The sequence below is a fragment of the Sesamum indicum genome, linkage group LG7, assembly GCF_026168435.1.
Source record: "Sesamum indicum cultivar Baizhima isolate 11 linkage group LG7, ASM2616843v1, whole genome shotgun sequence".
NCBI lineage: Eukaryota > Viridiplantae > Streptophyta > Magnoliopsida > Lamiales > Pedaliaceae > Sesamum > Sesamum indicum.
The window spans coordinates 15,431,393-15,455,227 of NC_142663.1; the positions used below are offsets into that span (position 1 = coordinate 15,431,393).

At 34.6% G+C, this 23,835-nt stretch overlaps 6 protein-coding genes across 13 annotated transcripts; 4 read left to right on the forward strand and 2 right to left on the reverse strand.

Annotated features, from left to right (window-relative positions):
- Nucleotides 1–536: 536 nt before the first annotated feature.
- On the reverse strand, nt 537–4,831 carry SYP81 (syntaxin of plants 81). 2 transcript variants are annotated; one of them, XM_088882353.1, is made up of 8 exons: nt 4,560–4,831; nt 4,095–4,203; nt 3,798–3,881; nt 3,588–3,692; nt 2,019–2,162; nt 1,316–1,582; nt 1,074–1,205; nt 537–773 (listed from the first exon to the last, which is right to left on the reverse strand). In XM_088882353.1, exons 2-8 carry the CDS (start codon nt 4,170–4,172, stop codon nt 630–632), a joined length of 954 nt encoding a protein of 317 aa, XP_088738479.1. In that variant the 5' UTR covers nt 4,173–4,203; nt 4,560–4,831; the 3' UTR covers nt 537–629. The 2 variants fall into 2 exon arrangements, with proteins under 2 accessions (XP_088738479.1, XP_011084953.1); XM_011086651.3 differs by having other exon boundaries at nt 4,095–4,206; nt 4,560–4,830.
- Nucleotides 4,832–6,914: 2,083 nt separating this feature from the next.
- On the forward strand, nt 6,915–8,311 carry LOC105167085 (uncharacterized). 3 transcript variants are annotated; one of them, XM_011086654.3, is made up of 3 exons: nt 6,928–7,073; nt 7,280–7,374; nt 7,822–8,311. In XM_011086654.3, exon 3 carries the CDS (start codon nt 7,825–7,827, stop codon nt 8,056–8,058), a length of 234 nt encoding a protein of 77 aa, XP_011084956.1. In that variant the 5' UTR covers nt 6,928–7,073; nt 7,280–7,374; nt 7,822–7,824; the 3' UTR covers nt 8,059–8,311. The 3 variants fall into 3 exon arrangements, with proteins under 3 accessions (XP_011084955.1, XP_011084956.1, XP_020550943.1); XM_020695284.2 differs by having other exon boundaries at nt 6,937–7,073; nt 7,268–7,374; XM_011086653.3 differs by lacking the exon at nt 7,280–7,374 and having other exon boundaries at nt 6,915–7,073.
- A 2,733-nt stretch (nt 8,312–11,044) lies between these two features.
- On the forward strand, nt 11,045–14,312 carry LOC105167086 (uncharacterized protein At2g39920). Of its 5 annotated transcripts, none has more exons than XM_011086656.3 (7): nt 11,048–11,508; nt 11,619–11,684; nt 11,784–11,837; nt 11,925–12,073; nt 12,456–12,900; nt 13,428–13,628; nt 13,862–14,312. In XM_011086656.3, exons 4-7 carry the CDS (start codon nt 12,004–12,006, stop codon nt 14,076–14,078), a joined length of 933 nt encoding a protein of 310 aa, XP_011084958.1. In that variant the 5' UTR covers nt 11,048–11,508; nt 11,619–11,684; nt 11,784–11,837; nt 11,925–12,003; the 3' UTR covers nt 14,079–14,312. The 5 variants fall into 5 exon arrangements, with proteins under 5 accessions (XP_088739066.1, XP_088739065.1, XP_011084958.1 ...); XM_088882938.1 differs by having other exon boundaries at nt 11,048–11,226; nt 11,354–11,684; XM_011086658.3 differs by having other exon boundaries at nt 11,048–11,226.
- A 596-nt stretch (nt 14,313–14,908) lies between these two features.
- LOC105167087 (L10-interacting MYB domain-containing protein-like) lies at nt 14,909–17,388 on the reverse strand. The gene is given in 3 exon segments (XM_020695334.2): nt 14,909–15,891; nt 16,470–16,509; nt 16,512–17,388. Coding segments are annotated over 3 exon segments (798 nt in total). The 5' UTR covers nt 16,744–17,388; the 3' UTR covers nt 14,909–15,365.
- A 781-nt stretch (nt 17,389–18,169) lies between these two features.
- On the forward strand, nt 18,170–19,810 carry LOC105167088 (Glycosyl hydrolase superfamily protein). The gene has a single exon (XM_011086661.3). The coding sequence runs from the start codon at nt 18,323–18,325 to the stop codon at nt 19,517–19,519; it is 1,197 nt and encodes a 398-aa protein (XP_011084963.2). The 5' UTR covers nt 18,170–18,322; the 3' UTR covers nt 19,520–19,810.
- Nucleotides 19,811–21,531: 1,721 nt separating this feature from the next.
- Nucleotides 21,532–23,794, forward strand: LOC105167089 (LIM domain-containing protein WLIM2a). Its single transcript, XM_088882890.1, is given in 8 exon segments — nt 21,532–21,718; nt 21,866–22,005; nt 22,008–22,075; nt 22,495–22,554; nt 22,556–22,607; nt 22,704–22,738; nt 22,830–22,917; nt 23,530–23,794. Coding segments are annotated over 7 exon segments (552 nt in total). The 5' UTR covers nt 21,532–21,718; nt 21,866–21,950; the 3' UTR covers nt 23,724–23,794.
- Nucleotides 23,795–23,835: the final 41 nt, after the last annotated feature.

Consider the following 23,835-nt stretch of genomic DNA (forward strand, 5'->3'; position numbering starts at 1 on the left):
CAACTTCTCTAAAACTCATCGCCTTTCTTTGGTTTCATTTTCTCTTATGATTTAAAAGAAATTTAACTTCGTGTCTTGTATTAATATAAGATAAATGAAAAATAAATTGAAATACACTGAATTTTGTGTTTGTCAGAATAGCTGTATAAGCAAACATTTAACATACTTTTTACTATTTTCCAAATAATGAAAGGAAGCAAAGGCATCACTTTTTCAAGAGCACACAGTTTCCTACGGATATCGTGTTCAGTAAAATCATAGTGCCATTATTCCTGTGGTGCAACTTGCAGATTATAGTCACAGAATTTATGATTTGAATGCAGAAACGAAAAGAACTAAATATATCAAATGCAATGTGGAACTGTACTAGAACAAAGACATACTATATCCTCAATGCAGCACAATCAAGCATTTAATATATGCATACCGAGATTTTCCTTGGTGAATCATAAACAAACATCTTAACATGAATTCAAGCCCAACTCTTCCAAGAATGGTAGTTTAGCAGCATTGCAAGGTATGATGGCACCAGCAAATATGCACTTGCTTCTAAATTCTTTTCTTTTTTGGAAAGATGGGCCGATGTATCCCAGTTGATAGAGTGGAATATGTACAATTCAACTTCCCAGTTAATTATACCAATCAAGAAACAGAACTGAAAAGGTAAGAACAAACAGAAAAAGCAAAAGAAAAGTCCTGCTACTGCTATTCCGTTGAATCGCTTGTGATAACTCTTTGTTACCCAGCTCCACATTCTTGGTTGCTTCCACTGCCTGTTTAATCCAAAAGTAACGGAAAATTCAATTTCAACTCTATCTATAAGACTGCCTGAATAACAAGAGCCCTTTTATTTTCAACTTAAAATATGTCATTACTCCACAAGAATGAATATGGATGAGAGACATCATATTGAAGAAACAATGCAGCTCTACAAAGAGCTCCTTCACATATTCAACACGAAAAAATAGTAAAATGGAGACATGGAACAATAAGTGACTTGTGAATGTGAATCCCAGTGCATTTATCACAACCATTTGGAAAGATCAAGTCTAGTCAACTGATATATAGCTGACCTGCTCATACAAGTACTCTATCTGTTGGGCCTGTTGCAAAACATGAGTTGACATCAGGTGGTTAAGTGCAGACATTTCCACCATCTTTGTTTCCGTTTCTTGAACAGCATCCAACATGCTGGCCAACTCTACCTGCATCAACACGGGACAGATACAAGAAGTGAGCTTTACAGTGAACTATGACAATACTTGCTAATGTACGTATAAAGAAACTTTTTCTAAACACTGTTATCATTGATTACCTGGAGGGCACGTGTCTCATCATCTAACAGTTGTTGCTGGAATCTAACTGGTTCAGCTTGAATATCATCTGTCTGCCTGACTTCCAAATCCTTTACTTCTCTAGGCTCTACATTTCCAGAAGTCGAGCTGTCTACAACATCAGTAGTGACGTCCCGCTTCAGTTTTCTTCTTGGTGTCACCCGGTTGATAGCATCTTGGAAGCGTAGAGCTCTAAGCTGATCAAATTGTGATGTTACGGAATGAAGCTTTTCACTTAGAATCAATACCTGCATACAAGCAAAAAGTGATTTGCTTATTGAAAAGACGGATAAGGCAAACGATAATAACTTAAGCCTGATGAGGTTAAGAAATATATTTCACATGGATATACTCTTCCTAAGATTGCAGAAAATAATCACAGAATCAGCAGGTGTCACACCACTACCCAACAAGGGCATGGATACACCAAGCTCATTTGACATTAGAACATGCTCAAGGCTGCCACAAGCATATATAATTGAAGGTCCTTACTCTTTTCATTTCTAAGTACCAAATAGTCAACGACCATGTTTTCCAAAATTCTATCACTGCCAGTATAAAATTGGAACAACTGGAGTAAAGACTAAAGACCCAGAGCAAACAAATAGTAATAAGTCAACTACGACAAAACAAACAAAGCAACATGTTTATTGATGTCAAACAACTGAGATACACAAGGCATACCACTCCATGTTTGTGTGCTATAGTATCAGCATTCATTTTGTCACTCCTTATACCAAGCCATCCCTTTGAATTTGCTTCCTCGTCGTTTATGCTATTTTTCAGAACATCTATTTGTTCTTTGCATGATTTAATGAAGACTGTAACCTGCATAATAACAAGTTAATTAAGGTAATATGCAGGCGAATTGATGCCAGAATCCATGAACCTATTTGTCAATATTTGGCAGCATGCTACTCAGTTGAAATAAACCATTTCAAAACATTGTAAGTACCATAAACTACATTTCATTGTAAATCATTGAGTATTTTGAAACATAAACTTTTCCAGTTCCAAAAGAGTAAGTGGGCTTCATGAGCTCTCATTCTACTCATTGAATGTACAAAGATCTACTCCATTAATCCATGTTCATGGCAAATAGCTGCACAGAGCAAAGGGAAAGAGGCTGGATATTTTGAGAAAGTAAGAGTGGCAAATGGACAAGAATTGACCGTGGCATAGTAAATACATAAAAAATCAAAGTCAAGTAATATCCAAAACAGTTGACATGTTCTACCAATCAGCAGCAAGACTTTAACATTGATGCAATCACTCCTCAATAATGTACCTGACTTATCATACAAGAGTGCTAAGAGGTACAAGAGTACTTGACCTATCAGCTTGCAGCTAAAGTAAATAAGAACCACATTTAACTATATTTTGGTTTTATTATGATAATTAGTTAAATTTCTAATGAACAAAATTACTGTTATTAGTATTCAATTGTTCTCTTATTATCACTAATTAAACCTTCTAATTACTGACCAATTCTTTATTGAACTTTCAATTTACTAACGAAAAAGTTTTGATTTATTAACCTTGCAGAATGTTAACACAGGTACCATCTTGCAATGAGGTTACTTTTCTACCATGCTACCCAAGTAATATTTGCATCCAAAAGAAAATCTTTACATAAATTTCAAAAGAGTTACCTGGTAAGACATATTTGAAATCAAAATGTTATTTCACATGATGTCTAATATTAAATTGGTAAAAGTTTTAAGGCCTGGTCTTTTAGGTTCTTTTTGGATGTTAAATAGATAAACAACCCATGTGTTGAAGAAACTTAAAGAATCAGACTGGAAGACAAATTATTGATTTTATGACTGCCACCTCACTACAAGCTACATATACACATTGAAGGAAACCAAAATTATAGATGCATTCTGTAATAAGTACTAAGTAGAGATCAATTCAAGCATTTTTTAAAAGGGCTCGATGACGTTGTGAATGTAATCAGGCGGGTCTGCAGCAATACACTAAAAGCATTATGTTGCATGAAAAGAAGATGAAGCTATTAGCTCTCAAAAACAACATATATGCTCCTTAAAAGATTTTATTGACAAAAATAGAATGACAGAGAACACATATCATTAACCATCTTCATTAAAGGAAATTAAACGCGTCACTCATAGCATGGGCAGAAAAAAGAATCTATAGAGATCTATACTAAAAATTAGTTAACTTTATGTAAATCAGGACAGATGCCTTAGTTTTGATAAAGCAATGGAAATAGTGAAGATGAGATCTTACCTCATGCTCAATGCTATCTCTCTCTTGTTCAGTAGTACGGTGGTGATCTACATAATCCTTCTTATGCTTCTGGAGGAACTGCTCTAGAGCTCCAATGCTTTCAAGCTGGCAGATAAAGTGCAACATATATCAACTCAAAAGTTTAGCAAATTATGTGGTTACATGTCAGTAAAACCAATTAAACATCCTTGAGGGCTATAAAAAATATACCGTCGTGAATGCTGCCTTGGTAAAAGCTGATCTTTCCCAACTTTTATGCATGATAAAAGATGCCATTATGGCTGCGGTTTTGGACTGCCAACAATTGCAGGTCAGAGTATGAATAAGCCATTATGCCCAGAACTTAGTTCCATAAAAAATAAAAAAGACGACCCAGATAAAATATTCACAATCAATACATAAGGATTTCCATGATTTTGCCAAAAGCCTCGTGACTTAGATAATCAAGAACTACCTAGCATTCAAACATGGACTGAAAGTACGGCAAAAGTAAGACACAAAACGAACCTCGTTATATCCCAAATTCAATGCCGCTCGCCTCGCAGCATCTTTAAAATCCTCAGTTCTATCTCTGACTTTCGTCATTTCTTAAATCAGATTCAAGGGGTCAGATACTCTTCTGTAAAGAAAGAAATAAAAACCCGTGAGTGCCAAAAGGAAACACGAAAAAAAAAAAGAAAAAATAAATTGTGCAGACCTCGTAGACGATAACAAATGCAGTTAAACAGAATCAAGAAACTTGGTGTAACTAGATTCACTAAAATGTCCAACTAACAGAAAACCAAAACAGAACCATAAATTCTCGAACTTCATAATTAGTAATCAAAACCCAATGCTGGACGAATACCACGATGCTATCAAACCAATCGTGAAAAATCGGCCGGAGGATTTCATCTCCAACTTCTTTCAACCAATTAAATTACAAAAGAATCCAAAAAACCCCAAATAAATCAAAAGAAGAATAAACAGTACCTCAATCGAATCACAAGCAGCAGAGATTAGAGAGGAGAAGCAGAGGCTTTCTTTGGTTTCGATTTTCACTTCACCGAGAGATGGCCGAAGATTGTGCAAATATTTGGAACTTAGCTTTCGATTGATACAGTATACTGCGTGCGGAGGGAGCGACGTGTATGGTGGTAAGGTCTGGTCATCGGATGCCCTCCTCCGTGATCAGGCCATCCCCATTGGCGATCGAAAGAGGAATGAAGTGAGAATGAATTGGAAGGACGGAAAAGAAATGCTAGCTGCTTTGCGTGATTTGCAATTTGGTCCCCAATTTAATCAGTAATTGTTCTGAAGAGAATAAAAGGCACTTAAGGGAAGATATCGATATTCATATTTTCATTGATAGGAAATAAATGGTTTACTTTTCATTTTTCCCGATCGAAAACTATAACTTGAAAAACAAAAATGAATATAAAAAATAATATTAACAATTTATAATTTGGCATGACATCATAAAAAAAAAGATAATTACATTAATCTCCCATGAAATTTTGTATAATTATACGTAAATCTCATTTGATATGAAAAATTTATATTTAGCACTCTTATTTACTTAAGTCTAACAAATAAGTTTCTTCATTAGTCAAAATTCACCGAATTTACTTATATTAACACAAAAAAAATCTAATTTACCTCCAATTTACTTAATACTGACTTATTACAGGTCGAATAAATATTTATGGTCAAATTACACTCATACGTCTTTGTTAACATCAGTAAATTCAGTGAATTTTGACTAACGAAAGAATTTATTTGTTAGATAAAAATAAATCTCTGAGGTGCTAGATGTGATTTTTTAAATTATAAAGAATTTACGTGCAATCGCACCAAACCTTACAGGGAGGAGAGTGTAATTATCCCAAAGAATGATTATACGAGCTTCTCCTAAAATTTGATATAATTACACATATATTTTTTATAATCTAAAAAGTTACATTCAATACAATTTATACTTATTTTTGTCAATAAAATAGATCAACTCGTCAGTAAAATTCAAGTATTTTGCTATCATCAGCAAAAAAATTGAATGAAAATTCATATTTGCCTTCAATTCACTTATTACCTATTTAATATATGTCAAATAAATATTTTCAACCAAATTACCCTATTTGCATTTACACATTGGTATTTACCTTGTCACATATATTAGTGTGTGTAGATGTATAAGATAATTTTTTTATAAAATATTTGTTTGTCCTATAATAAATTTATCATAAGTCATTGAATGTAAATGTGGATTGTTGTTGGTAAATTTCGTAAAGTTTGTTAATAAGTGATCGATTTATTGGACAGTTGGAGTAATACATGTTATTTTTAAAATTATAGAAGATTAATATGTAATTGTACAAAATCTCATACGAAAACAATGGAATTATCCCTAATAAAAAATATTCATTGATAGTTAATTTATTTTTTAAAATACTAATTCATAAATTATTTTTTTTATATATTGAGAAACACCCACCTGGAGCCTTCAATAGTATGATTTTCTTGTCATCTTTTTTATTTTTATAATTAATTTTTCATTTTTTTTTTCTCTATCTTCTCTACTTTCCATTTCCCTCTCATTCAACTGTCACATTTTTTTTTTCTAATTTCTCACAATTTCTTCAAAAATTTTCATTCTTCTTAAACTCAATTAACATATATATATATATATATCATAATTAGTTTCTAAAATTTAAAATTAAATATTCACACCTGTGATACATTTGAATATACCTGATATAATAATTCATATATAATTAAAAATTTATATTTATATTTAGGATAAATTACAATAAACTTTTGAGGTTTAACTTGTTTACGAATACCTTTTTGTTGTTTAAAAAATTATAGATACGCTCCTGATATTTGATGAAATTATGTAATCATTTGATGGAGGTATGAAATTGTAAACTCTTCCCTTACTCTATTTTTAAAAAAAAAAATCAAACGAGATTGATGAAAAAATTTAAAAAATTATTAAAAGATTATCATCTAGTCGATAAAAAAACAAACAAAATTATAAAAATATAGTTCTTAATTCGTAAAGACATTTTAGTTAGTTCACCATCAAAAAATGGATGAAAATCTAATGTAAATTAATAGATTGAACTAATTGTTAGACGAATATTTATTTATAATTATACCAAATTTTAAAGAAAGTTATTGTAACTTACCCTTACATTTAAAAACACTTTTATACTTATAATAAAACGTGAGGAATAGTAGGAACTATAACCCATCAGCCCATTTAGAGAGTTAGTGTATGGTCAATCAAAGTCCAAAACCCATCAGGCCATTTAGAGATTTGGTGTATGGTCAATCCAAGTCCAAATCCCATCAGCCCATTGAGCCATAAAGTCGGAAACAGGTCTTCTCCACGCTAATCGTTGGAAGATTTTCCTCAAGAGTCGAGTGATTCCCGATCTTTCTTGATTTTGCATAAGCCTTCAAATTTCCTGCAACGAATCCGTCAATTTTCTTCCGTTATTCTTGGTAAGATGCTTTCTTTCCACTCCCGTAACTAGAAAAATTGTTCATTGAAACAACGACAAAGACTTTATTGTACGTTATAGAGTCTTTCTGTTGATGAAATGCAGCATCGATTCGCCTTAATCCGTTAATGTTTGAGTCCTTTTCTTTTCGTGCTCTTTTTATCTGCCTTTGGATGTCTTCTGATTTCAGAGCAGTTTTGATTTCAGCTTAAAACTCTGTGGATTTGAACATCTTTGTTTTCTGGGATTTACCTTTGGTGTTTCGAGTAATTTCAGCATTTATATGGAGAAAAAGGGAAGAGGTAAAAGTTGATATGTGAATTGTCTAAAAAAAGATTGCATTTGCCAAAAGAATTTTATTTTTGTTTCTGTTCAGGTCGTGGAATTCAGCTTGGTTCATATAATTTGGAGCCTAAAACCGGAAATCTTGAATTATGATTTAATCCGGTGAACTGTTTGCTTACGACTGCTTTTATTACAGTAAATGTTTGCTTATCATACCATTGCATGACACGTGAACATTGAATAGATTGGATCCTAACTGAGGGTCGAAGAGTACTAAATGAATTATTATTCTTCTGGTTATTATTAATGTAGTATTTAGATGCTCGTTATACATGTTAGTGTTCTGTAATGTATAGCTCTCTGGATAATCCATCCATCAAAACTTTATAATAAGTAGAAGAAAGTGTATTAATGGTAGAAAGAATCTGGAAAAAGAGAGAGTATTGAATAGGTTTATAATGCAGGAAATGGGGTTGTGGACACTGCTAGAGGGCTGCCTGCTTCTTGCAAATTCACTGGCCATACTGAATGAAGACCGGTTCCTTGCTCCCAGAGGATGGAGCTTCCAAGAGTTTTCTGGAGTTAAAAGAAACTCGTTCAAGGGGCAGATTCTTGGTCTCATATATGCAACCCAGTACTTAAGAGTTCCTCTTATACTTCTCAATTTGCTCTGCATTGTTGTGAAACTGGTATCTGGATGATGTTGCTTTGGTAACTCTTGCTTAAAGGGCTCATTCTTAGTAAGTAGGTTGTGTTTCAAACATTTATGTGCATTAAGCTAATTTCAACGTACAAGGTCTTCTGTGGGGTCCTAGATATTTGATTGATGCGACAGACATCAATGGAGGAATTGGGATCCATGTTTGATGAGTTTTAGTTGTGTAACTTTATCTTTCTCCTGGGTTGTTCAGGACATTCTTGCTACAAGTCTCAAAAGCTTATAAGTTCATATTATCATTGTCTTGCTCATGCGTCATCCCACTCTTCAATGTAAAGTTGATGACAATTCCCTTTATGTATGTTCATTTCTCTCCCATGACACTTGCCAATGACGGCTTAGGGGGTGGAAATTACATATTTGTCCTGCAGAAACTTTGGAAATCTGAGGCTGCTGGTTTAGTTTTACAAAAAAGTGAAGACTGAGAAATGACCATTTGAGCACAAAATAGAAAGAGTCTGTTTTATTTGTGGCGGAGGGAGTAATAATTGAACTATTTGTTAAGATTATGAAATACTTATTTGACATTGATCCCCAAATAGTATGGTTCCGTTTGCTCTTCCCAAATAAAGGGTAATTATGTTGCTTGATGGTGATAATAATTTAGTTTATGTTTGATATCGTGTTTGGGCTAACATGTTTATGCATATAACATTACATGTATATATGTAATGCCATTGATCGAGTCCTTATTCTCTATTTGTACGAGATACAATGAAGTGGGATGTAGGATTCTGAGAAGTTGTTTCAAGTAGATATTGCTCTGGAGATGGAAACAAGATGTTGATCCTATAATGTTTCCCTTGAGAATTCGTTCTAGATTGTTAAGTTTTATCTCATGTTCCTAGGAATTCCTCGAGTTGAATCTTCTGCAGTGGATTGACTACTTTAGTATTGTCCGAACCATGAGTATGTTTTCCTTGACCGATCGTTCACTTACTTGAATACAAATTGTTGCAACCTTTATTGAGAAATCATTTCAGTTTAGCACAATATGCATTTACCCATGAGATCATCTTACTTTAGTACAAGATGCAATTTGTTCTTGTACATAAGATTTTATTTTCGTAGTTTGACTGAAGAAGCATGTGCTCTAATGGGAACTTCCTCTTACGAAACCGGTTGACAGGTGGTTAAATTAGTGCCGAAAATGAGGAAAGAAATCAAACACAAGACAAAAAAATATGGTTCCCTACGTTCTTGCAATAAAAGTTACAGTTATCTCTGGTTTTTTTCTTTTTATGCTATGTAACTTGCACAATCGGGAAAGAATGAATCAATTTGTTTGATTTTCTCAATATAAATTAGTTCAATCGATAAGAATGAATCATTTCTAATTAAATGATTGTGATTAACCATAGATTGATAATAGTTATAAGCTTATCGGGCAAGAATGTATCAATTTGTTCGATTTTCTTAGTCAATTTGAGAGTTGTGTACAATTCGGAAGCATTATTTGATCTAAAATAGTAATCAGAATTGAAATTACTCAAATTTAATTTATGAAAAAAGAAATAAAATACAAAGTAAACTGAAGAATTCAACTCTTGGATTAGCAGACCTATAAATTGTTATTAAATGTTTATAGTAGAACTTAGAGTAGTCTATTTATGTGTTTATGGAACTATAATTCTCATGTGAGTTGGGAGGAGCAATGACAACTACTAGTCCAAGATCAGGGGGTGTTCTAGATCCACCATTCCATGTTACCCACGTGTGTATACCACCCTTCACTCAAAATACATGACAATTACATTAAGGGGAAAAAAAATAAAAGAAGAAGAAAAATTGTTTGGGAGTATATGAAAGTTTTATATTTGATATGTTTGTTGGTGGTTTTCATAAAATAATTAGGGGTATGTAATAATTCTTTTTTGCATAAAATATATCAATAATGTATGATGTTGCTATGATTAGGCATGCTAATTATAAAAGCAAAATGAAATTAATGGCAATGATTATGAAAAGAAAAGATTAGGAACAATAAATATAGGGATAATTACATCGTCTTTTTTTAAAATTTAATGTAATTATACGTGTAATTACACAAAATCATGAGAGGACCCTATAATCATTCCTTAAATATATAACTTCGATATCCAATTGTTATCTATCGAGTGTGCAAGGTCTCGTTTAGTTCGTGTGATTAGGCATGATAAAATTATTTACCATGTCTAATCATACGTATATATGATTAATTTACATATATTTATCTTAATATATTTTTAAAATACATAAAATTTGAACCGCTTATTTTTAAAATTGATTAGATCTTATGGTTCTGATAAGATATAGAAGATTCAATTGTCATTATAATAGCAATAATTTATAATATATAAGGATATAACGAAAAATCACAAAAAATTAATGTCGTTAAGTCGAATAATCGACGAGGAGAGAGTGTGCAAAATTTTAAAAAACACAGGGGATTTTTTGCTTATTTTTTTAATACAAGGAGTTTTTAATTTTATACAACTTTTCCTTTTTATTATTTGTGAAGCTTGTGCATGATTAAAAAAATATATTTTAAATTATAATAATTTAATAATAAAAAATAGTACTTCTTTCTTTTTTGGCATTTGAAAAATATTTGAGTTTTTATCATTAATTACTTAATTGAATACGTATTTCCAATTTCGATTTTATATAAATATAGACAAAAAAAATATATATATATTTCAAGCAATTGCATTTCAGTAAGTAATTTAGTGGGTTTTTTTTTTAAACAATTCACAAACTACTATATAAAAATATATATACCTTAAAAATGGAAACCCTTTATAGACTTTTTCCATTTAATTATACATTATAATCATTTCAATCAAAAATCACACTATATTATCATATAAAATATCCAATATGCAATACTTCAGAACAAACATTATATAATATAAGGTATTAATTATCATTTAGTTTTTCATGATATTTAATTCTATCAAGCCTAAACCTATCTTAATTGGAAACTTGGAGTGGGCAAAGTGGTCAAATTCACAAGTCTACTTCCACAAAATGCCTCTTCTGCGCTTCACTTTCCCCGGGCCGCTACCATCATGGAATCAAGAATCCAATCTGTAGAAGCAACAAATAAGAATGGAAAATTATCTATATCTATCTCAGTTATTAGGAATCTTCAAGAAGACGTCGTTCTCAAGTAGTATTACGTCTTCATCACCCTGCATCAGCATGAACTTTTCAATTTTTGTATCTAATTCATGATTGGTCTGATATTTATCTCATATGGCGTTAATTCAAAGCTTACTCTGTTTAACGCATTTTAGGATCTGTTGATAGTCGTGGCTGTCAATGTAACTGGGTCTTGCCCGTGCCGATTCAATCAAGGACGTCATCCACCTTTTGATATATCATTTTTCTGTCAATTATTTCTCTAAACAGGATTGCTATTATTCTTTCCGTTTTTCCATTTTTGTGAAATGTAAGAGAGAAACCCACTTGAATTCTGTGCTTCTACAACTGATTTCATCACGTGTTCTCTGTTTCTTGGTGGGATGAGCAGTTGTAACTCATAGTTTTGTTGGTTGGCAGCTTGGAGCTGGATGCTATCCTGAGACAAGGGATCAAGCATCAATCATAGGAGGGATTGATTTTGAGGTACTTGTGTTTTAAAGTATATGATATAGTATTATACTTCTGAACAATTTGCACAACTGGTTGGGTGTGGTAAACTTTTGAATCTTTGACATATTGCAGGAAAAGAAATTGAAATGTGTAATTTCTGCTGGTCGGGATGTGATGAAAATTCTGGTAAGTTTTTAATTTGTTTCAAGGGTTGCTAAATGGTAACTATGAGGAGGTTGTGGTATGAATCAGTTGATTTTACTGCTGATGCAGGGAAATTGATTAATATCAAGAGGGGTATTAAGGCTCTCCGGCAAATGATACTTTGATCTACATATAGTACTCAAACAGTATGTCTACCTATGGACATGAAATGGAGCGTGAATACTCTGCTCAAAGTCTTTTACGTGGAGGGAGTTCAGGCATGAATCATTAATTCTTAAGTCATCCTCTTTGGTAGTTTTTCTGCCTCAGAAAGAAGTACACTTTAATAAGCTATGAGAAGTACTAAACTTAATCATAATATCAGATTTTTTATGAGCATGGGGGTTATCTAGTTGGTTTAAATTTGTGTCACCTAGCATAAGGTGGCATATATTATGAAGGATCTAATTAATGGAAGGTTATTTATGAAACGAAATGGTTTGAAGTTTTTCGATCAAAAGCTTTTTTTCTGTAATTCTAAAATACAACTTGCTGTGCTTCTATTGTTGTCAGTTGTGCTGATCACATAATCCTTTATGCATTAACTTTTCATATCTCTGCATGAATGAGGTGTTAAATATTTTCCTTGGCCTGTTGCAGAAATGGGAAGCCGTCATATCACAGAGACTGGAATTTTCATGTCGTCTTTTGCTGCTATGGTCTTTGTTTCTGGACTCATTACAGTTGGAGTCTCGTTGTTGTCCCTGCTGGTTGCACTGGCTGTAATGTTACATTCATGTGAAAGTCGGAATTCTGGAATTCTTGAAATGCACAGATATAAAGATAACTATGACTATTGCAGATATTTTGCTCTGCATGCAGAGCTGAACAGTTTAGATGCAGATTCATTACCTGCAATATGCCGAGACGTTGAGAGATTATATGTAAAAGAAGGTCAATTCGGAAGAGATTTAAATATTACAGTTGGGATCGCTGAAGAATTCTTTGGCAGTGTAAGACCACAAGTTGACAGCAGAGACATTGTGCTCATCGATGCTGATGACTTGGCATCAGAAACTTTGTTTTCTTATTATTTGATGCATCGGTAATTTCCTCCTAATTTCAGCATGTTTCTGGAGCCTATGTTGCATGCATCGTGAGTCTATATCCCCTCCTGCTTTCTAGAAGAGTCTGAATGGTCACATGCTGGAGTTCAATTCTGAAATGCACGTGATTATCAAAATCAGTTGGCAATAAAAACTCTCGCATGAACTTAATCCATTCATACTATTTGCCATATTTTCTTGCATGCTAATATGCTTTTGTTATGCTATGTGATTTTTCCAATGTTGCTTTGAATTGCGTCCCTTTTGCTGATTGATATCCTGTTATGCATCAATAGATATGGAATGTTCGGTACCGGGTCGTATTTTATTGGTAGTATTACTCTGGCTTACATTGACATTCTGACAGATTATTGGGATTTAGAGGAACATAACAGATTGAGCTCTAACAAGTAAATATAGATAAAGTGAAAGAATGGCCTTTTGCATGTACTTGGGCCTATATCCCAAATACATAATATGGTGAGGCAAGAAAGTAATAAAGGGGCCTGTCTCTTTTGTTGTACAGGATCAACGAAGATCTGTTGCATGGGAGCAGTGGAGATCCAGATTACTTGAGGCACACTTTTGCCAGAAAGTTGTACCTGAAACTTCAATCTGATGGGTGGCCCTTGATATTGTTTTCAAGGAAACCTGAGAAACTACGGAGTGCTATGGCAGAATACCTTATATCGATGGGATGTCCTGGTTGGTCTTCCCTTATAATGAGGTAAGTGTTCCTTTCTGATCATTTGATAGGTTGCCACTAGAAAGTTATCAAGAAATAAATAGGAACATGTTTTGGATTAGGGATATGTAACATGATAATTATTTCTATAAATCTTTAGCAAATTAGTGTGAAGACAAATTTATGTAATATAATTGATGCTATCTTGTTTTCTTTGTCTACTTAGGTTGACATATTCTCCTTAATTACATAGTCTATATGTATTGCTGCTGCAGAAAAGAGAACGAAATGCAAATGAGTTTTCAAGAATATATATCGGGACAAAGGATTATATTGCAACGAGAGGGCTTGCGGATTATAGCTGTTATTAGCAGCCGAATGGATGCTCTAAGGGGCCCGTATTTAGGCAATCGCATGTTCAAGTTTCCAAGCCCTATGTTCAGACACAGCATGGAAAATCATGTTGAGAGTCACGTCCAGAAGAGTAAATAATTACAGTGAAAATACGATGTACTTGTTCTTTCTCTTCTGATGCATATTGCATGCATCTCGATGTATAAGCGGCCATTCCAGGTTAAAATTATGTACTTCGTCATTAGTATTGTTGTTATGAGGCAACTGCTTGTTGCTTGTCGAAAGTCTGCGGTAGAAAAACTCCCCTTGCAGACTAAATTCTGTGAAAAACAATCCACTTTCTGTACAAAATGTAATTCCCACTTGTGCAAATGTTGTCAGCCAATTCTTTATGGGAGATCAAAATGTCGCTGAGCTGACTTGGGCAAAACTTGTACTTCCAAAAGAGTGCGGATTATAGACAAATTTAGACTGGTAGTGAAAGTGTAGAAGGAAAGGCGTCGGGAGAATATGTTGAAGTGACAATAAGTTGATCACTAAATGGGCAGCTAGAACAAACAAACAAACATGACAAGACACGTCGTCTTGTCATGTGGATTTTTTTGCAACTAAATAATTTTAAAATATAAAAGTTAAATCATAAACACCTACACAATATTTATAAAATTACTAGTTGAAAAATTCAAAGTTAGACAAATTTTCAGTTTTCACACCTATAAATTTATGATTGAAAATATACAATCCAAATATATTTTTAAGTATCAGACAAAAATCTATAAAACATTCTCATCCCACTAGAAACGCTTGAAACTAGAAATAAAAATGAAAACAAACCGAACGTCCCCATGTTTGATATAAAATCCAAGAGCGCATCTAATTATGCTTCTTGCTCTTTTTCTGTATTTTGGTTTCGTTTAGGAGAATGAAAATAGAATCACTGCTACAGAACATATGAGAAAAAACTCAAATTTAGCTATAAGTTGAAAAGTCACTTTCTTTTTCTTTTTTCCCCAGTTTCTCAAACAGGTTATATTTGGCCTTAGAAGTCAGGTGAACAAGCTGTTCCATGCACCAAGAATGGCCTCTGATGCTTCAATCTCAGCATCATTTACCACCTTCCTTTGATATTATGGACGCAAGAACTCAGCAACTGGTATTTGGTAGAAAGGTAGAGAACATGGTGCTCAGCACATATCCCATGTCAATGTGGTGCAGAAAGGTTTCCAAGCATGAAAATTTTCCAAAAAAAGTTATCCTACAATGTACCGACGGGTCACAAACTATGAAGGAAACAATTTACTTTCATTATGAGAGAACTCCTACGCTATTCTCAGTGAGCAGAAAAGAAAAATTAGCTCCCTTGTCAGGAATCGCTACCATTCTGTACAAAGAAGAGTCATATCCTATTCCCAACTGGGGACTTACCTACAATGATGGACCAATGGACTGGAGTCTTTCCAACCATGCAATCCTTGTGCTGGGCTTCTTCAAGTTAAGGAAAATTTCCCTGTATTCCTTCTTCAGAAATATATCCAAAGCAAACAAGTATAGTTCACTTCCTTGTTCTAGTTCTTCAATTGAATCGAGACACTTGATGCATTCCTCAATACTATAGCAGAATTTCAGTGGGGGAGATTGAACCATAATAGCACTCATTGATTCAACAGCATCATAACAACGCTCAATATTACCATCAGGCCTTGCACCAATTGGCTCTGCTACGGGTAACAAAGTGTTGGTCTGTTTTCCAGTTCGTACGGGAGGTTCTTTTTCAGCTGCATAGTTGTGTTTCCTATGACGAGTAGCAGGCTCTGCACCAGTAAAACAATTGATCCTTTTCCCATGTGGAGGTCTTTCTCTGACAACAGAATCTGAGGTTCCACCAAAGACAATGTCCAACTTGTCAGCAAATAGGAGCTCCTTATGTCGAAATTGTGCAGCCTCTGGATTTGCCTGTAATTGAGACCATCACTTAATAGACAACATTAGACATCAAATTTTCAAAAGTAATGTAGCATGCACTTGCTCATCGTGAGCACATGTCCTTGCATGAGGTGTTGTCCGTTGTGAATGGAGTTCCATGTTTTTCTTTTAAAAGCATCTTGCTAGGGAGAGGAGAGGCTTAAGGCTTATATGCCGTTCAAGTCCCTCGTCTCCATCAATTGTGGGACGGTAGCAACACACTCAACATCATATGTTCTCCAAATGAAGGGTTTGGGAAAGGGACGTTGCTTTATTCCCAAAGATAGCAGTAGGTGATGTGGTGTGTTCTTAACCATCAAGATCAAACGCCCTTATGAGTCCACTTTGGACAAAACCCCACAGTTTTAACCTGAAAAGATACATCACTAGGAAGAGGTGAGCCTTGGGTCTTACTGCCGCTTAAATCCCTCTTCCATCCGATGTGAAATAGTAGTAACACATGGAGCATAAAACATTTTCTTATCCCACTACACATCATCAACAATATGCAAACTACTTCTAATTGATATATCAGTAAAAAACATTAACAGCAAAGTAAGGAGACATTCCCGTAGATATTCCCCCCATCCTTCTTCACTGGCACCAAGCTTTGGGTGGCTGGATCCCATCTCAAACTATCACTAGAAATAAGCTTATGCCAGATATTCCAATTTTTCTTGGTGATATCCCAGTGATTCTTCAGCTGAATCCTATCATATTTCAGGCCTGTTATGGGGTAAAATGCATCCATAAGATTTTTCCAACCTTTTGTAGTAAAATGTGTACGAGGTCTAGTTCCTAAGGACATCCGTTCAAGGCACAAGTCTGATGAACAATTCATGATTTTCAGGTGTCCAATGGGCTTTCACTTGACTAAGCTTCCCCTCGTTGCTTCCCATTTGTACACTGTTTTACACGGGATCAAGTTAGAATATTCAGTGCCTTCAAAAGATTAGCTTCATAATCCGAATAGAATTACACAAAACAAACGTAACATAATCTAAATTAAGTAGAACTATTTTACGTTTCACCATTTACTTCCAGTAACCTTCAGTACCAGCAATATGCTACAGAAAGAAAGAGCAGTAACCGATATATTGACATTCCAAATTTCACAGTATTCGAGAAGATACAATTGATGGAAATTCTTTACCGTAGTCGCCATCATGCCCCAAAAAAGAAGGAAAAAAAGAGAGAAGTCGAAGAAGAAACAACAACAATAATAACCATCAGTTTTTGCAATGTAAATCATCTTATGAAAAATCGAGAAAAAGAAAAAAGGTTCAAACGCAGCAGCAGAATCACCATCCAAGAGGAACTCCTCACTTGTCAGTGATTCAAAACTAAAAATTCTGGCGGAATGGATGACTACGGAGGCTATAATTCAACTGGGTGAGGATAGTGGGCTTTTGATAAAAAAACAAAAACAATGAAGAAAATGAGTTTAAATTTTATTACATTCTTAATCTAACACACAAATGTGGGAAGTTTTGGGTTCATATGAAACAACTTCAACTGTTAGGAATATAAAATAAGTAATCTCAATCCAATTCTGCATTAATTAATCATACCACCTGTCTTCCTTCCTTCTTCCTTCTTATTGCAATCCAACCAATGTTGAAAGTTTCAAACACAAGTACAAGTTCAAGCCTATAAATTTAAATATTTTTCTAACATTAATTAAAAAATTTATAATTAATTCTTACAAATATTAATATTATTTATGATTTGCGATCCTACATTGATGTAAGTGAATTATCATTGTTATATTTATATATTATATATTATAACTATTTAATTATAAATTTACATATTTTTGTAATTATAATCAATGTTAAAAATTATAATTAATTATTACAGATATTGTAATAAATATAAATATTGTAATGTAGTTAAATATTTATGGGTCGCTATATAAGTAATTGTAATTGAATTATTGTTGTTATATTGATGTAAATTGCTGAATAAGTATTATTTTATAAATCAAAATAAATTATTATATACATAATATAAAAAAAAAAACCCTCAAAGACTGACAGCCAGCCTTTAAACTTTTTGTTACTATTTGTTTTAAAGAAAAATGTGTGTTGGTGGTGAGTGGCGGACAACGCCGGTGACTCGACATTTTTTTATTTTTTATTTTTTTTCAAATCGTTGATATTTCTTTAAAAAAAATTAAGATAAAATAATTAAACCGTGATGAAATACGGCAGTTTCTGCATGATCCCTCACCAGAGATTCCCTGCACCGGGACACAGCTTATTGTCTCTCCCTTTCTTCTTCCAGCGAAAATAACTGAATTTGCGGCTCCACTCGAGCTAGAATACGCATGACTGCGCAATGCGCATCCACACGCACATCACACACTAAACCCCGCCATAAACCCCTTTTCTGAAAACCAAAAATACCCATTTGCAAAGATGTTTTTTCTGGCAAAATTGCTTCTCTGCATCACCACCCTCATCCTCCTTTCCGCCGCCGTCTCCACCCCTTCCGCCACCACCCTCGGAGTCACTTGCAACCTCTCCACCCCCAACCTTCCTCCACCGGAACACGTGGTATCCACCCTCCAATCCCGCCGCGTTTCCGCCGTCCGACTCCTCGACCCCACTCCCGCTGCTGTCCGCGCCTTCGCCTACACCAACATCAGCCTCATCCTTTCCGTTCCCAATCATCTCATTCAGTCCTTCGCCGCCAACCGCTCCGCCTCCACCCTCTGGCTGCACTCCCACGTCCTCCCCTTCCACCCCCGCACCCACATTTCCCTAATCTCCGCTGGCTCGGACGTCCTAACTACTGCCGCCACCTACGATCTTACCCTCGACCCATCCACCGCCCTCCTCCCCGCCATGCGCAACCTCCACCTCTCCCTACTTGACCTGGGCATTCGAACAATTTCTGTCTCCACCACATTCTCTTTCATCGACATCTTGACGACGTCGTTCCCCCCCTCCTCCGCCGAGTTCCAAGAACCCATCGGGTCTTTGATCATTCGTCCATTGCTTCAGTTCTTGGACGAAACAAACTCTTCTTTCTTGGTCAATCTCTACCCTTACAACGTCTACAGAATCAACTCCGAAATCCCAATTGGGTATGTGCTGTTCCAACAACATCCGTTTAATTTCCGGGACGACGTAATCACCGGAGTCAGGTACTGGAATTTGTTCGACATGATGGTTGACGCTGTTGTAGCCGCCATGGCGGTTTCTGGGCATGAGAATATCCCGGTGATTGTGGCAGAGACCGGGTGGCCAAGCGAAGCAGAGGCTCAGGCAGCTGGAAACTATGCGGAAATGTACTTAAAGGGGCTGGTGACACATTTGAGGTCTGGTTTGGGGACACCTTTGAGGAAAGAAGGGGTGGCTGAGGCCTACATTTATCAGTTGTTTGATGAGGTTGATTCGACTCACAAGAATGATAAGAATGGTACGACCGGTGCTGCAATGAGTGGAGTTACAGGGGCAGGGCAACATTGGGGGATCATGTATCCCAATATGACTATGAAGTACAATTTCGATCTCTCAGGTTCAACAAGGGTTACAGGAAATGATAAAAGATGGGTGAAGATGGTTCTTGAAGTAGCTGCTTCTTTGGTGAGTGTCCTGCTGTTTCTTTAGTGTAAAATTGTAGACTTTTGCCCAACTGGGAATAGACTCTTGCAGCCTTGGTGAAAATCTTAAGTGTTTTTCATCCTGAATTTGGTAGTAGTTACTCAAGATCTTCAATGATTGTTAGTTAATAGATTTAGTCCCTTAATCAAAGGTGAATTCAGTACTCTTGTTACTGATATTAACGTTCTTGAAGAGCACTGCAATTAGCAGAGTGACCAATTGGTTCATCATTTGTAAGTTTTGTTATAGAAATCCCAAACAAAAGTTGGATTCCAGTATCATTTGGTAGATTCTTGATGAATGTACGTGCTAGATCAGTTTCCTACTTCACCATGTTATAATGAAGTCGCTAATGCAGTCTGCTTCTTGAATTCTGATGGCGGGTGACGATAAACTTAGAATCCAAAAACAGTACGTGGTTCGGCTAATGCATGGCAGTAGCTAGCTTCGGACTCCAAATTCTGTTCCATCTTCTATTTCATTTTAAGTACATTTTGCAACTGTAATATGTCATATCTATAAGATGTTGGACTTTTCAGGATAATCGCAACAATTCACATGATAGAAATTTCAAGTTGAGTTAATTTCAAAATAAATAGGTGTAATTCTTCTATGAGAGTGAAATTATGGAAAATTCCAACTCCAACTAAATTTGACTGAATCAAATAAATCACAGAGCAAGTGCTATGTGATTGGTTACCTTTCTTACAAATATATCACACTTGCTATATAATTGATTCAAATTTGACGAATTAGATTCCTGCTAGAATTTACTATGAAATCATAATGCACATGCTCTCTTGTTTTAGTTTTTATATCTCCATACAACAAAGCAATCACCTATTTTGCAGATTCCTTCCGATATTCTTTCCACAAAAAATTCAGTTGAACGTCTTTGATTTTCGACTTGCTTACTATTGAATCATATTTGGAACAAATGTTTTTATGAGTTGAAGGTGGACTAAGTTCGAAATTTTTAATGTGATAATAAATCATACTTTCACTAAAAGTAGAAGATTGAGATTAGCTAAAGAGACTAAAAAGATTGTATTAAAGAATCCAGCGTAATGAATTCCTTGAACATCTTTATATTATATGGCAGTAAGTAACAACTGAACAAGGAATATGGCCAAAACGGGTTTTCATACATAAGTTGATCAGATAATTGACTTACTATTTAATTTATACCATAAAATTTGTTTTTTTTCTCTATTGTTGTATAAAATTGTTCATTGCAAAGGTATACGTTAGTTCACAAATATTAAGAATTAGAAAATATTAATCTCAGCTTTTCTTTATAAAGATGTAACTAAAGAAATTAATTCTTTTGATTTAAAAGTATAGAGTAATTATTATGATGTTTTAAAGATTATAGTTAGCATAATATGATTTTTTTGGCCTTTTTCTCTGAACTCGATACCTCAAAATAGGATACCTTGTCATATTGATTTTGTGTAATAAGAGTGTAATGAGAGTATCTGTTCCAATAATAATAATAAAGACGTTATTTAATTTGAAATAAATTAAACATTGAAAATTTGTGAAACTTTCATAATACCGTCTTCAAAAAAATTGAGAATAAATCTTATGAAAAGAAAAAATAGTATTTTAAATTAATAATATGAAATTGTTACTTTGACTGAGATTTTAATACGATAAAATTAGTCAAAAGTATTAAGGAGTTGGTCTTTGTGATTAGGTAAGGGAGTAATTTTAAATTATAAAATCACTCCAAGAGTTTTTAATAACTTTCTCAAGATTTGAAAATTAGATATATAAATAAAACATAAATTCGGGAAAAACAAGAAAAAAAATTGATATATGTGTTTGATAAATTATTTCTAAGAGAAAAAAACAAAAATTATAATTATAATTATTATTCTAATCTTTCTTCACTTTTATTAACACAGAAAAAAATATGAAAAATAAAAAAGAGTGCCAAATGTAGAGAAAGTTGATCCTTTTGCACGAGTCAACGGGGGTGCAACTGCAAATATTTTTCCAGGGAAGATATTTATGTCCTTTCTCCATCTATCACTGCATCCCGTCTCTCTCCACCTATACATACATACACACATACGATATATATGCCACACACACTCTACGTGGGAAGCGACAAACCACCAATTTCAGCCATTTTCTTGATCTGGGCTCGAACTTGACCTTGATCAAGAATTCTTGATCGGCTGCCTTTCTTCTTCCAAGGTATGTGCTTTTGACCAAGTGTTGTTAGACTCCATTCTTTGTCATTCCTGTTTGTTTATATGCATATAGATCGTTCTCTATATTCAAGATTCTCGGAACAAAGCGTAATCATGCATTATAATGGCTGTTGATTTTGTTGTTTCACAGTTGAACATAAGCTGTAAACAAAGCATTTAGGAACATAAACTTGGAAGCCCAGATCTGTTTGCCATTGTGTTGACTTGATAGAGCAATGTCTTTTATTGGCACACAACAGAAATGTAAGACCTGTGAGAAGACTGTTTATCCTTGTCTGCTGATAGAGTTAGTTATCACAAGTCTTGTTTCAAATGCTCTCATTGCAAAGGGACTCTGAAGGTATACACCAGTTACTTTTACTGGTTTCTGCTTTATCTTTTGAAGCATTGCTCTAACAAAAGTATTGTTTTTGTGTGTGAATGTAATAATCTTGGCACATTGTTGGTTTTTGTTTTAAGAATCCTTGTTTAAACTTTTGAATGTGATCAAGTCTTAATCTTTGAACCATACTAGTCTGTGTATTCTTGATTTGTGAAATTGTTACTAAGAGAAACTGCTAAAAAACATTTGAGGATGATCTCAGTACATGTTACTGGTTGAAAAACTGTTGCGGGCAGTATTTTCATCAGTAATAACAATTTCATAAGGTGTTTGTGGAAGTCAGCGATGCAGTATGGTTTTCCAGAACAAAGATGATAGTAGTTAACTTCTGTTCCTGTTGTGTCTGCTTATATTCATGATTGTCCAATTTTCCCCAGCTGAGCAATTACTCGTCAATGGAGGGCATGCCGTGGCTTCATTTTCATTGAAAAGCGATTTCTATTCAACTTTTTCAAAGAAAGCCGCAGTTTCAGCAAGAACTTTCAATCACGTATGCCTTGTTCTACCATGGCCAACTCTCTCTCACCTATAGTTGATTATAGATTTTCCTTTTGTGTTTAAATAGTATGAGTATAATCTTTTACAGCTGCAAAGGTTGCTGAGAAGAAGACCCCAGAGCTGGTAAGTTTCTCAGTTTTAACTAAGCACCCTCAAGATTTCACCATGCTGGTCCAGTGCCCTCTGCTCTTATTTCCTTGATGTATTTATCCAGACAAGATCACCTAGCAAAGCTGCCGGTATGTGTTCTGGGACGCAAGACAAATGTGCTACTTGTGGTAAAACGGCTTACCCACTCGAGAAGATAAAGTTAGATGACTTCAATAGCATCTTGTTTCGCAACATTTAATTCCGAGTTCTGAGCTGGCTATTTCCTACATTCATGATTTCTGCACTTACAGTAGTTAAAAGGAGAATAACCATTCTCATCTAACGTTTACTTTCCAAACTCTGTTGTAAAAGCCATGATATTAGAATTTGCTGCTGATGTTCTCGAAGATTGCCCCTATAGCCCAGCGTTGCATAGAATCCAGTTGAACAAGGAAAGTCAAGGTTAATAATCTGGGCTAATAGGTACATAAGACTCTCTAGAAACCTTTTTGCATTATCTATTACCATAACAAGAAAAAATAGAACCAGTTACGACACCACCTAACTCTAATCACCAATTCCTTGTACTTGTTTAAGCCATTGTTTGGCAAAGGCAATGGTATACCAGAATGCTAAAAGAGGATCTTTTTCCTAGAATGGTTATTTGGATGGCTAACTAAGGTCCACAGTACAGCAGTTTGCTTTTGGTACTGATGAATTGAGAATGGAACTTCTATTGAAAGGTTGCATGCTTCACGTACTTTGGCAGCGATGCATCATCAGTAATGGCTTTATTTACTTATCTTATTGCATTTAATATTTGCAGGTGACTGTCAAAAACCAAAGCTACCACAAGTCTTGTTTCAAGTGTTCTCACGGCGGATGCTCTCTATCTCCATCAAACTATGTGACATTAGACGGCATTCTCTACTGCAAACCTCATTTTTCACAGCTCTTCAAGGAAAAAGGGAGCTACAACCATTTGATCAAACGTGCAACAGCCATTCCAGATTCTTGAAATGTGTTTAATTCTTTGTCTGTGTAAATGTACTGGTTTGTCTGGTTATGATTTCTATTTTTTCTGTCTGATCTCCATGCCTTTAAGCTTATCTCTCTTTCTCTCTTGGAAA